Source organism: Montipora foliosa, unplaced genomic scaffold, assembly GCF_036669935.1.
Source record: "Montipora foliosa isolate CH-2021 unplaced genomic scaffold, ASM3666993v2 scaffold_440, whole genome shotgun sequence".
Taxonomy (NCBI): domain Eukaryota; kingdom Metazoa; phylum Cnidaria; class Anthozoa; order Scleractinia; family Acroporidae; genus Montipora; species Montipora foliosa.
Genome location: NW_027179746.1, coordinates 90,001 through 107,317, shown reverse-complemented (window position 1 = coordinate 107,317; position 17,317 = coordinate 90,001). Strand labels below are relative to the sequence as shown.

The 17,317-nt window shown below is 38.3% G+C and overlaps 1 protein-coding gene across 1 annotated transcript in view; it reads right to left on the bottom strand.

Moving 5' to 3' along the window:
* Positions 1 to 1,905: 1,905 nt before the first annotated feature.
* Positions 1,906 to 17,317, bottom strand: part of LOC137989113 (uncharacterized) — a 46,083-nt gene continuing 30,671 nt past the window's right edge. The window contains exons 5-10 of the mRNA XM_068834990.1: positions 16,913 to 17,191; positions 16,247 to 16,498; positions 6,425 to 6,676; positions 3,373 to 3,645; positions 3,126 to 3,174; positions 1,906 to 2,089 (exon numbers count right to left, since the gene is read on the bottom strand). Coding sequence (XP_068691091.1) covers positions 1,906 to 2,089; positions 3,126 to 3,174; positions 3,373 to 3,645; positions 6,425 to 6,676; positions 16,247 to 16,498; positions 16,913 to 17,191 — 1,289 coding nt within the window. The remainder of the gene's footprint in view (positions 2,090 to 3,125; positions 3,175 to 3,372; positions 3,646 to 6,424; positions 6,677 to 16,246; positions 16,499 to 16,912; positions 17,192 to 17,317) is intronic.

Below are 17,317 nucleotides of genomic sequence, written 5' to 3'. Positions count from 1 at the left end.
GATCGGCGTTGTACGTACTATTGCTCGTAAAATATATCAACCGGTTTACTGATTCGTGGTCTGAGCTACTTTACTTGAGTATCTGAGACTAGTTAAACGTACACTACTGAGTAATGTGCTGTAGAGTATCCAGCCTTGCTTCTTTTGTTTTACTCTGTAGTTGTAAAATGACAATCGGGTGTTTTTGGGTGAACTTTATAAGAGCAAAATGTATATAACGCATTTTATTAAGGTGGCCGAACACAGTTTTTCCTCGTTCAGTGGTATTCATGGAAGGCCGACGAGGATTTTTTTAAATCAAATAAGGTGAGTATTAGTCTTGCAGCATCTGTATTTCCGTAGGCATTTATTGCTGAAAGCAAGCCACTGCTTTAGATATGTTGAGGGAACCCTAAGGAACAGGAAAAATACATGTTGCCAGTTTTGCAACTGGCTCTGGGGCTTTTTAGGGGATGCTTCAGAAACCTGCATTTAGACCACGCATTAAAACGATTCTACGGAATAAAACACATTCTAAGTTCGTCTATTATGGACAAATTGTCGCTACGTACTATTTTCTTCATACTCTGTGGGTACATGTTGTTAAATAAGTAAAAAAAATTGCGTGTTCAATCGTGTCTTTCTTTTATTAGTTAACGATGCGTCTAAGTACTTTTGTCGTATCATTAAAAGTAATTGTGCGTAACAAATGCTTCTGCAGCTAAAGTTAATTGTGCGTAACGAATGGTGTTGCAAGGCACAAAGTTCTTTAGAGTGAAGCGTGTTTATTATTTCCAGTAGTGTGAAGTTATCTTCAAGTAGTGTGAAGTTATTGATAATTCAGGAAAGACTTGATCTTGTGTCGAAGTTATAGACAGTATATTAAGAGACGGATGTGACCACTTCAACAAAGGAGCCACACCGTTGCCAGGCTAAATGCACGTGTTAGAAAACACAACTAGGTTTATACACAAAGGCATTCTAATGTCTCTCACGGAAACGTTCGTGCTTGCTCTGGCCTTGTAAACGATTTAATTCATACCTGGACAAAATAGGATATATTTCTTATTCGGGATTAATCCATCTGGGTTAATTAACTAGAGAAGCTAAAATAATTCTGTTGACAAGAGCTTCTAGTACGTGTTGTCGTGCAACTGCTGTACTCCTGGTCTTTAGTGTATATTAGTAAATAAAGGTTGTAACTGTAAACTAAATTTAGGACGAATGTTGTTGTACTGTCGAGAAACAACCCTGTAGTTCCATCCTTATTGTTGTAGAGATTCCGATACCGTACTAACCATTAATCCCGTATCAAGTGACGTTATTAGTTTAGGGCTTAGATTAGTCAGGTACATTAATTAATATTGTTAATCCCTTGTTTATTTCGGTTAGTTTAGTCTTTGTTACTTTAAGTTTATTAGTTGAGAAGTCACGTTCCGTCCAGAAGGTTTAGGGTAGTGACCACTGCGAATGGTCTTAGATGGACTAGTTAATGGCCTAGCGGTACTGCAATTTTTAAGTCATCAACATGGACCATGTTTCGTGCAGCCGTAGGTACACCTTCGTAGTTCATGTTAATCACCCCTTTTGTAGTTGACGTTATCACGGTCTAAGCCTCTAATCCTTTGATCAATCGCAATGCGTTGCCTGGACCAGGAGCGCTAACAAGTAAACGAATCTTTCGATCTAAGGTGCTCTTTTGAACAACTACTTGTAGAGAACGTATCCCTAGTAACTGTTGTAAGAACTGAAGAGAAGATTAAAAGCAAGTGAGAAGTTAATTGCTGTTTGAGTTCCTGCGTTCGACCGCAGAAGGTAAAAGGGAGCGCGAGCTAATCCCTGCCCGTGGCAAAACGTTCCCTTCTTACAATGTATCCCTGAATCACTTTAATGTATTACGATGATTATGCTCAAGCAAACCATATTTCAATCTCCTAATCTGTCTCGAGGAAGCTGTTGTAATGCTACTCTTCCAGAGAGTACAGCATTCTCTGTTTCAATTGATTTCGATAACACTGGGAATTCATATGCCTCAGCTGTTGAATAACTTTTTCCTTCCGTCAAAATTCCATCTACAAGTATTTCACTGGATCCAAGGAAACTTGTCAAGCTTCAAATTCAAACAATACGTGAAAAGTGTCATCTTTATATACTAGTTCTCTGTATATCTGATCCTTGGAGCAGGTCTTTAAGGTTTACTCTCTTAATCGTACTCTTTTATGTACAAAGTTGGTCGGTAGGACTTTCAGAAGTTCTGTAACCTTGTACAAAATGATTTGAACAGACCTTCGTACTCACTGAAACGTTGAACATCTAGCCAGCCAACGACGAAACCTTTTTTTTAAATTCCTGGAAGAGTAAAATCTTAATATTTCAACGTGAGGAAAAATATTCTGCTTTTCTGGGTACTTTCGATCTTGGTCACAAACCCACACAGCACAATGATCGCCACCAAGCATATTTCCAATATAATTTGAATTAATGAGTTTAGAAACAGGCCAAAAACTAGCCCGCTATACACACGTAAATACAACTGAAACGGCTTTTTTGAGTTATTTCCTCCAGATTTATACCTGAGTTTTTAATATTTCATCACCATTTCACAATAAACCTTATAACATTACGCAAGCAAGGAAGTTAATCAGCAAATTTTATCTCATATTTCACGGTTATTCAAACAAAACTTACACTTGCCAAGTATAAACATTGCCTAGATCGATTTCTGAATAAACTGTGTCAAAAAAAATTTTTGATCTCTCTCCAAAATCGTTTTTTGGAGGTCGAAATAAGTTACCGCTATACAGTTTCTTACAGCGACTTACAATGTTTGCCCCCTCGCGATCCCAGAACCCTTTGCGTATAAAGGAGGGATCCGATTACTGGCAACTCATTCATTGAGGAATAACCATACTTTAAGCCTTGTTTTATTCTACAGTCAGCGACAAAATTGCTTTCACATTGACCTTTTCAACCCCCTATTCCGTCATAAGCTGTAATTCTTAAGGTGACTGAACACAGGTTTAAGCACTTACATGTATACTGCCATTTCTGCCATATTTATGCAGTTGGAAGATCAAACTTGATCACTAATGTGCTACCACGAAAGTTTATATTTTTGACAGTCAATGTGCTATGAAGACCCTTACCTTGGTAACGCATCTACAATCGGCGTCAAAATGAGTTGACACATTGTGTCTGTACAACAGATTTTATGCGTAAAATAACAGGGCTATTTGTACTACACTTTAAATTTTCCACACAACCTTGTTTTGGGGAGGGGAGAACTGGGTACCCTAGCAAGGAAAAAGAGTTAATTAATTCATTAAAGCAAAATTTTACATTCTCCAATCACTATTAGACAACCACACAATTCTAAATCCAAAAAAATTTTACCTCTTATTTTGATATCGACAGACGAGGACGCAGAGCCTGCCTTGTTCAGTACTTTGCATGAGTATTCACCACTGTCGGAAACTTCAACTTTTTCAATAAGGAGGATGCTGCGGTCACCGTTTTCAGTGATGTTGGCTCTTTGAATCTTAGAAACGTTATTCTTTTCCCACGTGATTCCCCATGTAGCTTCACTGGCTTTGCAAGTCAATGTCAGTGTATCTCCTGCCAGCATTGTGGGATATGGGTTTGGAGATATCTCAGCCGTGGGAAATTCTGAGATTAAAATAGCACAATTCGGTGAGATAAATATCCTCACAAAGTTCCAGCTCATTGCTTAAAAAAAATGAAATCAGTGTTAAGAAAGGAAAATTTGGAAGACAATGCAAAGATAGTTCCGATAATTTAAACTTGAGGAATTTTAATGAGATAAATAAGTTAATTTTTGAAAGCTGGTAAAATTTTACTGCAGACGTTGTAATATGCAGTAAAGACACTGAAAGCTGGGGATCAAAAAAATATATTATATTGCAGCAGGAAACGACTTCTTTCTCGGCAAATCTAACCAATCGCTGGAAAAGTAAATTTAATATAGTTTCACGCTTCTCCACTCCTGCCTAGTATCTTCTGCAGAGGTGATCTTAAGCTCTTATACTACTCCTTTCATACACTCACTAACTAGCGTCACTTCCTATCAATAAGGTGTAAATAGGTGTAAGGTAAAAGACCGCCATGATCACGTTTTGAAAGAGCGCGGGCGGAATTAATGTGCCAAGCTTCCAATGAAAGGCGTTCACTTGATGGTACCGCCAGTTGGTGGTGATAACTTTTGCATTACATATTTCACCCAATTCCATGGTTGGTCTAGCAAGCATGTTAAGACAAAGCTTAATTATCTTTTTTGCAAAGGAATACTGCTCTTTCGCGCTCCTTAAACGCACGCGAAACTGACGTTTGGTTTGTCCGATGTTATACTCGGGTTCGTAGTCATTGCAAGGACTAGTATACCCAGCGTACCTGACACCTGTTTACACCTCATGTAAAGTTCCATCTCCTGCGGAGGCAGGAGGTCATGTGATACTTTATCCGTCCTTATACTTCCTAATAGTATTATTTTTCTTTTTCTACTTTGTCCATATGCAAATATCAACTAAATACATTTTTCCCTGTCGTCCTTTACCTTTTGTTCCTTCAACTTTTCCTTCCATGATTACTCTTAGCATTTCATTGTGTCTCATGACATGTCCAAAATGTTCTATTTTCCTTCTCTGGATCGTATACAACAATCTGCGATTTTCACCAGCCATTTGCAACACTCTCTCATTGGCAAGCTTCTTTTTCGAGCTAATGTTGACCAGTTTTCTCAACACCACATGTCAAAAGCCTGCAGACTTTTCACCAAGTCTGCGTTAACTTTAATGTCCGCTAACTAGTGGGCTTATAAAAGGAGTCACGTAACAGGTTTAGATCACGCCTTAGGAAAGCACTAGGCAGTCAAAACGTCGGGTCTTAAATCGTAACTTCTATAAGTTGCATTCCTTTTAAGCCGGAGTAGCGAGAAATCTACCTGGCTGCCTTTTGAACTGTAATCTATCTCATTTGAAAGTAAATATACTCAATTCAAACCCTTTTGTTTTCAAAAGAACGCGACACGTAATCTAAATCGTATACCAAACTCATAGCAAAAAAAGCAAACCTAATACACGAAGAGAAGAATTGGAATATTCTTCACCAGCCTCGTTTTTGGCTGTACACTTCTAGGTGACCTTTTTAGTAAAAGTCTGTTAAAAATGGGCAATTATACCATTTTTGAGATGTTCGAGAATCCTCGGACAAGCAGGCAAGCAAGAAATTCTACAACAAATGTTCCGAAAATTCTAGATCTCAAATCGTCTTCCGAACAGATATTTTCCGAACAATTGACGTTGGGTGCCCCTGTCTTATTTCGACATCAGCAGAAAAGGACGCAGAGCCTGCCTGGAGAAAGTGAGGTCATTTACTCTTAGCTTGAAAATGCGGTGTGTGAATGCGGCTTACTTAGTATGAAGAACACGAATTTGAAAACCTGAGAGCCCAAAATTTAAGCTAATGAGTAAATGACGTCGCTTTCTCCTCGATCCAGATCGCTGAAAGCTATACAAAGAAATACAACTGTAACCTTCTTTAACTAAGAAGATATAGGCGATAAGCTCAGGGAGTAAAGGCACATAATGCAGAGTGCGGTAAAGAGGGGCAGAAACTCACTGGGAAGAGCCTCGCGACCTTCTGAGACGATTTCCGATCTAGTTTTCGCCGTGTTGATTGACCAGCAAAGCCGTCAAGGCTAGCGAGGTCACGTGTCGAAGGCTCACGTTTCAGTGAATCATGCAATCCAGATGGCGTTGTTGTATCTTGTTCTGCCGAGGTATTATTACAGTCCATTGTTATAATTTCTCGGGCTCCTACTCCCGCAAAATAAATATAAAAAAACAAACAAACAAAACCATGAAGCAAAATCACGTCACGGTTCACGATGAATTAAACATTCGATTCTCATTTCACGGATAGGCATTGTCAAAAATCACGGCTCACAGCAATTGAGAAAATCACGTTTTACGTGAAAAAAGGTCATCTCACATTTCACGGGAAATAAAAAAGGCAATTCACGGTTCACAAAATTACCCATTACTACCGTTAATGCAATATGAAGGGGCATGGTAAGTTGTAATGGCATGTGGACTACATGCAGTTATATTTCTTGACCTCTTGGTTGGAAATTAAACCAATTTGCAATATAATGTAGTCGCTCTTAGTTAAAGGATGCTTACAGTGACTTTACAGAGTTGCAGTTACGTTATATGCTGCAGCATAGTTATAACCTCATTTGTAAGATCGTAATTAATTAAATGTACGACTGTATGCATTTCTTGTTGTGACTCAATCCATGACATTTCTTGTAAAGTAGATTGATTTAATTATATTTGTTACAATTCAAGACCATTTTAATTCATATTACGGTTAAATATTCCAATGGTTACACAGTTTCTTTGGCTGCCCTGTGATTTAGCTGACTTACCTATTACTTCAATCCAAATTTTGCCGCTTACATTTCCTGCCCTGTTCTTTGCAACACATCCATATTGGCCAGCATCCTTGAAAGTCACATTAGTGATAACAAGAGTGTTGTTATTAGCAACTTGAGTTCCATTGTTAGTCCAGGTGACGTTTGGTTCTGGGTCTCCTCTCTCAATACATTTTAATTGTAATGTAGAGTGAAACAACACAAGCATAGAGTCTTTCTTAAGAGCAGCATCCAGCTTAGGAGGAGCTAGAGAAACAGATAAATATAGACATCACATTTGCTCAATCGTAAAGTGACATGTATGTGTTCAACTTGCACAATTTAAGAGGTTTTACCACGCTATTGAGATGATGATGACTTATATGTGCTTTGCATAGGTATACAGTAAAACCCTGCGAGTAAGAACCTTCCATTCTAAAATTTAGCCGAAACAGTTTCTTACATAAATGGTAATTAACAGAAATGTAGGCTATCTAGGTTGTTAAATAGGTTCTTATCTTCTGGATTAAAAAAAAAAAACACATTGTAGATAACATAGTTTAGTAGTATTCGAGCTTTGTCCCTCATGCAGCAGCCAGTTTTTCGCTATACCTCATCTAAATTTTATATCATGGCATTTTTACGATGAGAAGGACACTAAAAACTTTGCGTGACCAAGAGCTCCGCGTGGCGGCGCACTCGTTTGCTGAGTAGGTAAACACAGAATCGAATTAGGTTGGAGAAAATTTGGCCACCAAAGGTGACGAACCTTATTTTCAAGATCTGCCAATATATATAAAAAAAAGAACTAATATCGCATGATGATCTGGCACACGCAGACAACCTGAACTGGAACCTGAACTGGAACGAGGCACGAAAGATGGCGGTCACGCCGAAAGTGTGCTCGTAGTATCTTGTCAGTGCCACAGCCTCAGTGGTGGTTAAAATATACAGTTAAGTCTATTTGAAATGCCTGACGAATCATCGAAGAAAAAGGGAACCGTGGAAAAGGGTAGGAAACGAACAAGAGAGGGAAGCTCGCAAACGGATGAAGAAGACGCGTCCGACCAACATCACAAGCATGGATGCAAGAAGTGCCTCGAGGCTACAAACTCGAGGCTCTCCGGTATTGAAGAGAAACTCCACACGCTATTAGCTATACTTCCCGAGCTGGAGAATTACAAACAGAGGATTACTCTTCTTGAAGAAGAAAATAAAGCCCTCCAAACGAGTTTGGAAAACTCGCAAGCAGAGATAGAAGACCTAAGAGCCCTCGTTGATGGTGTTAATCTTAAGCAAGAAGCAGCTAACACTTCTTGCGAACGCATCGAGCATGAAATCAAAGAGCTGCACCGCCGACATATTAAACTCGAATGTCACAGTCGTAGAGGAAGCTTGAAGTTCTTTGGAATAAAGGAACGTGAAAACGAAGCAAACAATGACACTGAACTCGCCCTAAGAGAATTCATGCGTACGAAGCGAAAGATTCTTCCAGTGGACGAAAAAAACATTCATTTTGACAGAGTTCACAGAATTACGTCGCGCCATTCACAATCAAATGGGCGAAATCTTAAACCAAGACCGATCATAGTTAGGCTGACGGATTTTCAAGATAAATTTTTTATTAAATCCTTCATCAAAAATCTCCCAAGAGGTACCGGATTTGGAATATCCGACGATTTTCCTAAAGAAGTTGACGAGGTAAGAAAGTTGTTATATCCGATACTAAAGGCGGCCAAACGCGAGAAGAAAAATGCATACTTCAATGTCGAAAAGTTGATCATCGACGGTGCTCTTTACCGTGATGAAGAAACATCTCAATTTCCTTTCTATGGGCGTTTAATGGACAATTAAGCTAAAAAGAAAGTTAAAATGCAGTTTAGTTTATTTATTTATTTATTTTGTTCTACGGAACCACCTACTTGAGAGCTGCAGCTTTCCACTTTCTATATCCAGTCAAAATGCCGTACAAAGCTTTAGTTAAGTCTGTAATAGTTATGTGTTTCTGTATGTGTTTCTGCATGTGCTTTCGTTTTAGCTTTCTCTCCTGTTATGTTGATCAACTTTGTTTCGATGCTAACGAGGTAATAAGAATCAAGCCTGGCCACAAATATCAACCGCACTGTGAGCATAATTCTAAAAAAACTGTTTTCATTATTTCTTGGATACCCCGTCTATCCTGTTATTAGAAATCAAATGTATAAACTGCTATCACTTAACGTTAGAGGGCTAAACAGCTCGAGAAAGCGAAGACAAGTTTTTCGTTGGTTGCACCAACAGCAATCGGATATAATTTTCTTGCAAGAAACTTATTCCTCGCCGGAATCCATCAAAAGATGGGAAACAGAATGGGGAGGCAAAATCGTGTCCAGTCATGGCTCCTCTCATAGTAGAGGAGTCATGATTTTATTCAAACCACGTCTTGACGTTGACTTCCAAAAAATTAATGCGGATAATTCTGGCAGATGTATTTTAGCCGAGACTATTATTGATGGTACGAAAGTGGTTTTAGTAAACATTTACGCACCGAATGATACAACCAACAAGTTGTTTTCCTCAGGGACGTTTCAAAAGAATTTCTAATCCCTGACGCCAATGACAACTTGGTGCTGGGAGGTGATTTTAACTGTACCAGTAGCACTTCAGACAAAAAAGGCGGTAGACTGATAGACAGCAAAAAAGCCTCTCTCGACGAGCTTCAGTCGTTAATCAAAACACATAATTTATTTGATTTCTGGCATTTCAAGAATCCAGATCAACCAGGCTTTACATGGGCTAACCCGTCAATGAAGATACAGTGTAGACTTGACTACTTCTTTATTTCAAAGCAGCAAAAAGATCACATAAAGGATTGCAAAATACTTCCAACCATTTATTCAGATCACTCCGCCGTCGCTCTCTCCATGTCTTTCAACGAAAGTGAACTCCCTCGAGGGCCAGGGTTTTGGAAGTTTAACAACTCCTTGCTGTCAGATACTAATTACGTGGAACTGTTAACATTTAAAATTCCAATGTTTACAAAAAAAGCATGAACAAGTCAACGACAAAGGGTTGTACTGGAAAATGATTAAAATGGAAATTCGTGCTTTTACAATAGCTTTTTCAAAGAAGAAAGCTAAACAAAAACGTGACGAAGAATCAATTCTTTTGTCAGAAATGATGAGATTGCAAATTAAACTACAGGCGTCATACAGCGATTCTCTTAAGACTGAGCTGGAGAGAATAAAATTCAAGCTTTCCAAAATTGCGTGTATTAAAACACGAGGAACAATCGTGCGTAGTAGAGCGCGTTGGTACGAGCATGGTGAGAGGAATAGTAAATACTTTTATAACTTAGAAAAAAGGAACCAAGAAAAGAAACATATAACGTCCTTAGTTAATAATGAAGGTGACAAAATCACAAACCTGAAGGACATGCTGGAAGAAGAAGAACGCTTTTTCGAAGAGATTTACACATCAAGAAATATGGACCCCAACTGCTCAACTTTCAATGAGTTCTTTGAAATAGAAAATGCATTATCAGAAGAAATCGCGAAAACGTGCGAAGGTGTCATGTCGGTTCAGGAGTGTGAGCTTGCATTAAACGCTATGGAAAACAATAAAACTCCCGGCACGGACGGGCTAACACCTGAATTCTATCGCTAATTTTGGAACCTGCTCGGTTCATTTATGGTAAGTAGCTTTAATTACGCCTTTCGAAACGGAACTCTTTCTATCTCTCAACGTCAAGGGATTCCTTAATTCCGAAGAAGAAGAAGAATACTGAATATTTAAAAAACTGGCGGTCTGTATCTTTACTGAATGTAGACTATAAAATAGACCATTGCTCTGCGCTTAGAGAAGATCTTGCCGAACTTAATTCGTCCCTGTCAATCTGGATATGTTAAAGGAAGGTTCATTGGAGAAAGTATTAGGTTAATAGCAGATACAATGCATTTCACTAAAGCGAAGAATATTCCAGGGGTAGCCGTGTTTTTGGATTTTGAGAAAGCGTTTGACTCGATTGAATGGAATTTTATTCATAGATGCCTCGAAACGTTTAATTTCGGTCTTGACCTCTGACAATGGATAAAAGTGTTTTATACAGATATCTCTAGTTGTGTTCTGAATAACGGATACGCCTCAAAACATTTTCATCTAGAACGCGGGGTGCGTCAAGGTTGCCCACTTTCCGGCACATTATTCGTTATTGCTATTGAGTTACTCGCACAACGTATTAGACGCTCAAAAGAAATAAAAGGTATTCCAATAGATGAACATAATGAGGTTAAACTTTCGCAATATGCAGACGACACAACTGTACTTCTTTCTGATGTCCAGTCACTGTCAAGGTTATTTGATTTATGAAAGATGCTCTGGTCTAAAACGAAACCAAACAAAATCTGAAATGTTATGGCTTGGCTCTATGCGTAACAGAAAAGACACCATACATGATCTCCAATTGAGCGCCGAGCCAGTTTACGCGCTTGGCGCGCATTTCACATATGATCTAGAAGTGTCTGAAAAGAAAATTTTTTTTGACAAATTAGGATCTTTAAAGAAAACATTGAATATGTGGTCCCAAAGAGACCTCTCCATCGCTGGCAGGATAAATATAATTAAAACATTAGCACTTTCAAAACTTGTGTTTATCTGCAGTGTCATGAATACTCCTAAAGAATTCAGTAAAGAAGTAGACAAGATTACGTTCGACTTTATTTGGGATCACAAGCCCGCCAAAATAAAAAAGACTACCCTTATCAAGCAAAAAACAGCTGGTGGCCTGGACATGAAGGATTTTTCTCTCTTCGACAACGCGCTTAAGTTAAATTGGGTGAAACGGTTATGCTCTAACTCAAATGCCCCATGGCAGTACATACCTAAATTGCTGCTAGCCGATGTTGGCGGTACAGAACTGTTTAAATGTAATTATGATTATAATCTCCTTGACCTAAACAACCATCTTCCTGCTTTCTACAAACAAATCATTTTCAACTGGCAGGACATCGCAACGGCCACACCTAAAAATAAAAATGAGGTTCTCTCGCAGCCAATCTGGAATAACCGATTTTTAACTGTGAATAAGAAAATGGTATTCTTTCCTCATTGGTATCAGGCAGGAATAAAACAAATCTCGGATCTTTTTGACTCCTGTGAGGGCCATTTCCTCCCATTTAATTCTTTTTGCAGTAAATTCTATGTAAAATGTAGCTTTTTACAATATTATAGTATTCTCTCTTCTATTCCCCAAAATTGGAGGAAACTATTGCAACAATGTTCCAAAGACTCGGTCACGCCGCCCACCTCAATCTGTTCACTGTCATGTAAGGCAATATACAGTACCCTACTTTACCTTGAAGATCTACCTCCACCAACTTAAAAAAAAAACTTTTAGCGTCCGGCGTCGACAAAAGTGACTTGTCTAAAATCTACCTCCTACCATTCAAAGCCACGAGAGAAATTAAATTGACGATGTTCCAATACAAAATCATTCACCGAATTTTACCAACGAATAGCTTGTTATATAAAATGAAAAAAAGTTGCCTCGCCCTTCTGTTCCTTTTGTCCTTCTCAATGTCAGACCCTGTGGCATTTGTTTGTAAACTGCAAGCACGCAAATTCCTTTTGGGATGGATTTCGGGAGTGGTACTCAACCTCTAGTAATACGAAACTGCTTCTGTCAGAACTGGAGGTTATGTTCGGAATTATTCGCTGTCACAACTACTGTTTGGCCCTCAAACATCTTATTATTTTAGGTAAATATTTCTTGTATGTTAACGCTTTAAATACCATAAGGTACAATTTCGATGATTTTGCCTCACTTGTGCGCGAAAAAATTGATATAGAAAAACATATTGCAGCCACTTGTAATAAGGAGAAAGAATTTAGGAACAAATGGAATTTTTTTCTGTCCTTATAAAATTACATTGTGTCCTTCTACTTCTCAGCTTCTGTATTTTGATTTTCTTGCTATCTATGTATTTAACAACCTATTAAATACTAGAAAACCAATACCCTACATAGAGGAAGTAACAAACAAAATTCTTATTAGTGACTCGAACAATTAAAATGTAAACAATTACGTTGTAAGCAGATCAACTATAATTCCATTTGACTAGTGTTATGGTATTGTAATATGTATCGTATGTAGTGCAAGTTAAAGTAGTGCAAGTATTGTGTAAGAAGTAAGTACAAGTGTAAATCATGTAACATGTATCGTATGTAGTACAATTGAAAAAAAAAAAAAAAAAAAAAAAAACCTGAACTCCATAGGTGTCATGTAAGAACCTAAAACAATCATCAATAGCTGAGCGAACCTGTAAAAGGTCAGAGTCTGTTAAATCCCAACTGCATTATAACAATCTCTGGTCGAAAAGACTGGATAACATTCAAGTCGAGTTTCAGCGTTTTGGAAAAAGTGCGTACGGCCACCGACTCCGTGCCATTTTTTTAAAGTATAGCCTGCGTAGAAAGCGTTCCTGTTGGACAGAAAAGCTTTGAAACGATTTTCTGCAAACTGCCCCGCGAAAGTTGGGGCAAGAGACTGAGGGAACGGTTGCAAGAAGATCCCCTATTTCTGAAAAACGCCGACCTTTTAATGGTTGACTTGACACACGCTGATTGACGTCTTATTAACAAATTAGCCAATAACAGATAATCGTGTTAACACAAGTTGACTTCCGTCCAAACAAAACGAGGCACCGAGGAATCGAAACACACCCAAGCGATCGATGAAGAATTTGTTAGCGTGATTTCTAAAGTTAATTTTGTAACGGCAGCTTCTCAGCCGGGTACCACTGGTCATGTTTCTTCTGAGAATTTGTTTAAACCCTCGAAAACAAAAGAAATTAGGACAAATTGTAGTTGATATTTGCAGAGCGGTTGGAAAGAAGCTGTCGAAAACAACAGCCAATTTTCAGAACGTGTCAGCAACCCGTGCGCTCGTAAAATACGAAATTTAGGAACATAACTTGTACAGAGTTCGATGGGTAGTAAGGCCGTTAAATGAAAAAAATCCACAAAAACTGACCATGAAACCATTTAAGAGGTTTTAGTTTAAAGCTAGCGACGATTTCAGTGCGACTTGCTGGATATTTCTTGGTGAAATCGTCGCGAAATCGTAGATGAAATAGAAAGTTAAGGTGCTTTAAAAAATCGCATGACTGTACAGAGGAGCCGCTTTCTTCTCACAATAAGAGAAGATTTAACAGGGGAGCTGCGTAATTGTCTTCATCTTGTTTCAATCCATGACATAGGACTCAAGATTACATTAGGCAAGGAATTTGACGAATACAGTTTATTTCCTTGATCCTGAAACATATGGATTCTGAATAGTTCGCAAGCAGTTTATTAATTCATCCTGCGTAAATGTAAAGTATCTTTTGCAAGCGAACGAAAAGCCTACTTCAGCCCAGTCCAAACTGTTCGTCAAGAATAAGCACTACCAAAGTTTTGTTAAATAACGAATCTTTTGCTTTTAGTGAATTATGGCGACGCTTAATGGTAAATAATACTGAATTTTCCTTGATGGATATTGTCCGAGCAGTCTAGATTGTCATTTAAATCACAGGCTGTAATTTCCATTCAATTTACGTCAACCATTTACACTATCGCGTATGAAGCTTTGAAATGGAGAAATCACGATGATACTCGAGCAGCCTGTTCTTGGTTTTTTTAAATTCCGCACCTGGAAAATTAAGCTTTTTCCGAATTCTGTTGGCAAAACGGCCATTACATCTATACAGTTAAAGAGATTGCGTATTGACAGTTCTTGTTCCCTTTTCAATGTAAAAGCGAGAACCGATTCGCTTAGCTTGAACACACGATTCAAATCCTTTCACATCTTCCGCCATTGTCTTTGTCACGCTAGAACTAACAAGAAACATTTTGGTGGAAAATTTATCACCTGTCAATCATTGTGACTGTGCCGCACCAATCAGAAGCCCCCGTTCGTGGGCGAACGGGTTTTTCAAAAATAGGGGGTCTTCTTGCAAGCGTTCCCTCAGTCTCTTGCCCCAACTTTCGCGCGGCCAGTTTCTGGAAAAACGTTTCGGAGCTCTTTATCTATCGAACAGGAACGCTTGCTACGCAGGTTAATCAAGGCACGGTGAGATAACTTAAAATCAAAGCTAAAATGGGGGAAATCACGGGACAGTAAAAGGCGCAAAGGGCGAATAAAAGAATCATCAAGAACTAAAATACGCGGCTCAGCCATTGAATGATAGCAAAAATAAAAGGAAAAGAGGGTACTTGCCTAAAAATTGCTGAAAATTGGTTCAAACAAGCGATGTGAACAGCGTGATGGTGAGCGATCGAAAGGGGGCGAGCGCACGGAAAAACGCGCTTAAAAACGATATCGTCCGGAACGCCCTGAATTCTGATTGGCTGGAAATAAGATAGGCTTAGAGCCTGCCGCCTTAGCCTGTAAACCACTATCTAAGCAATGCCTTGCCATAAAATCCCATTATGAGGCCGTCATAACGGTGTCTTTTGAGTAACATTTAAAGAGAATTATAAAATCCACATAAAAATGACTATAATGAGTAAAACTGAAATATCACATGAATCTTCAGAACATCAATCAATTGATCTTATTTGCCAAAGTGCACATACGTTTTAGACTTTAGAAAATAAGAACCTGTTTCAAATTTTAGGGTCAACAGGCTCTTGTTTAGAGGGAGTCTAAAGGACAATTTCTTGGCTAACAGGTTCTTAAAAATAGGTTCTTACTTGAGGGGTTTTACTTTATTACGAATGAATGCATTGATTTTTTTTAGTTATCCACTTTGAAGAAATTGGGGTCATTGGTGACCGAAGTGTTTCCACTACATTATGTTAACATTAGAATTAACTTATGAAATGCACCGTGTCAGAAACAGATTGGCTTCAAAGGGTGAAAAAATTTTGTTAAACTTATTCATCTCACCAATTAAAAAAAAAACACATTGGATAGGTTTTTCCCAGGTTCTCTTAATTTTTACGCGTGAAACTCTCGACAAACTTTCGTCAACTCTCGCTCTCGTTTGGCCAACTCACGATCACTCTCAAGAGTTTCAACTCTCGTCAACTCTCATCAACTCTCGCTCTCGTTTGGCCAGAGCTTTACTTGCCCTAATGCTTGTCAGCGTTCATCTTTGGAAATTCGTATCATGCTATCATTTTGATAAAAATTCTACATAAGAGGGCCAAAAGAAAATCCTTGCGGACTTCTTTTTTTTCACTTATGTCTTTAACTGGTCACCAAAAAACGTATGCTGACTTTTTAAATTCTGGTTCTTAAGTGTGATTTCAGTTTGTCTTGAAAAGGTTCTCTCCAATAGTTATCTTTGATTTCATGATAAATAATTGAGTGTACTGTAGTCTTAACTAAAAACGTTGTAGTATAATTATACAAAATACATTCTGTTGGCCAGAAAAAAATACTTAAGCAGTCTAATTTATAACTAGTCTTAAAGACAATTTATTTCCAGGTTTTTGTTTTGCTTAAAATTGCGTTACGCATGGCTTAATTCACAGAAATCTTCAACGATGTGGCCATCGAAAATGGTTTTAGGCATGCTAGTACTGTCTACATGTAACGGACGTAATTAAAAAAAAAAAAAAAAGCAGGGAGTGCTACCAACAATTCTTCTGGAGAGGTTAGACTCAAGGAATTCAGATTACTTATTAATTGCCCGATTGCTCTTCGCACTTTGAAATGTTGGAACTGGTATTTGCGCATATTCCTGAGGACAAATTCGTTCTGTCAATGTCATTTGTGTCCAAACTGACTCTCAAGTCTGCAATCTAATCACGACCGTTCATGAAAAAATATTTCTGTCTTTCATGAAAACTGTGAGGCATTACGTTTCCTCTTACCATCAACTATGACATCAAAGGTATCATTTTCGGAGCCTCCTTGGTTCTTTGCTTTACAGGTGTAGGTGCCTTCTCCTTCTTCTGTTATGTTTCTTTTGACCAAGTTCGCTTTCTCTTCTTCTTTTAACTGAAGTTTATCTTTAAACCAGCTTATTTGGGGCTTTGGAAAACCATGGACAATACAAGTCAAAATAATGCTATCTCCTTCACGTACATTATGGCGTGACCCTGATAGATTTACATTTGGTGGAACTTAAAAGAAAAAGAGAGAACGGGCCTGTTAATTCAATCAGGTATGAATTAAACTGCAGTTTATAACCATGATTTTGTCGTCACGACTTTCCAGGAAGAAAGTTGCTTCAAGTAGATAAATGCTTGTAACTCTATTGCACTCACGTTTTTGTACCATAAAGAAACAATAAATTTACGCTTGGAGCGGCCAAATTGAAAATGAATTTGAACACGATTTAGTAACGATAACACTGTCCAAACTATGGGTAAGTAATACTCTCAATAATGCTTGGTCATTGCTTCTTTATCGTTGCCGTATTCGCATATAGTGTGCAAACAGATTAAACCAGATTTACCCTTAGACAAAGACCCAGTCAGCTTAGACCGCCAAGCTTTATTACGAATGAAAACTTCATCATTTCCACCTTTACCTACCTATGACAGACACGTTGATAACTTGGGAATAAACAGTGATTCTCTCACTTCCTTTGGTTTGTTTTATAGAACATTTGTAAGCTCCCTTATCTTCGCAGCCAACTTTATCGATCTGCAAACTGCCATCTGACAACTGTGTGAATCTGTCTTTCTCTAAGAGTAGGCTATCGTTTTTCCTCCATTCAAATTGCGGAGGAGGATTTCCTTCTGCAGTACAACGTATTTTGCCAGGTCTGCCATATATAAGTGGTTGTTGTAGTTTTTCGTCTTTAAATCCGGCTAAAGAAGAAAAAAAGTGACGGATGAACAATGCCAATGTAATAATATATGATAATGAAATGAGAGAGAGAATATATGAAACTGAATTTCTTATATTATAACTGCGGTTGTGTAGGTATCAGTGAA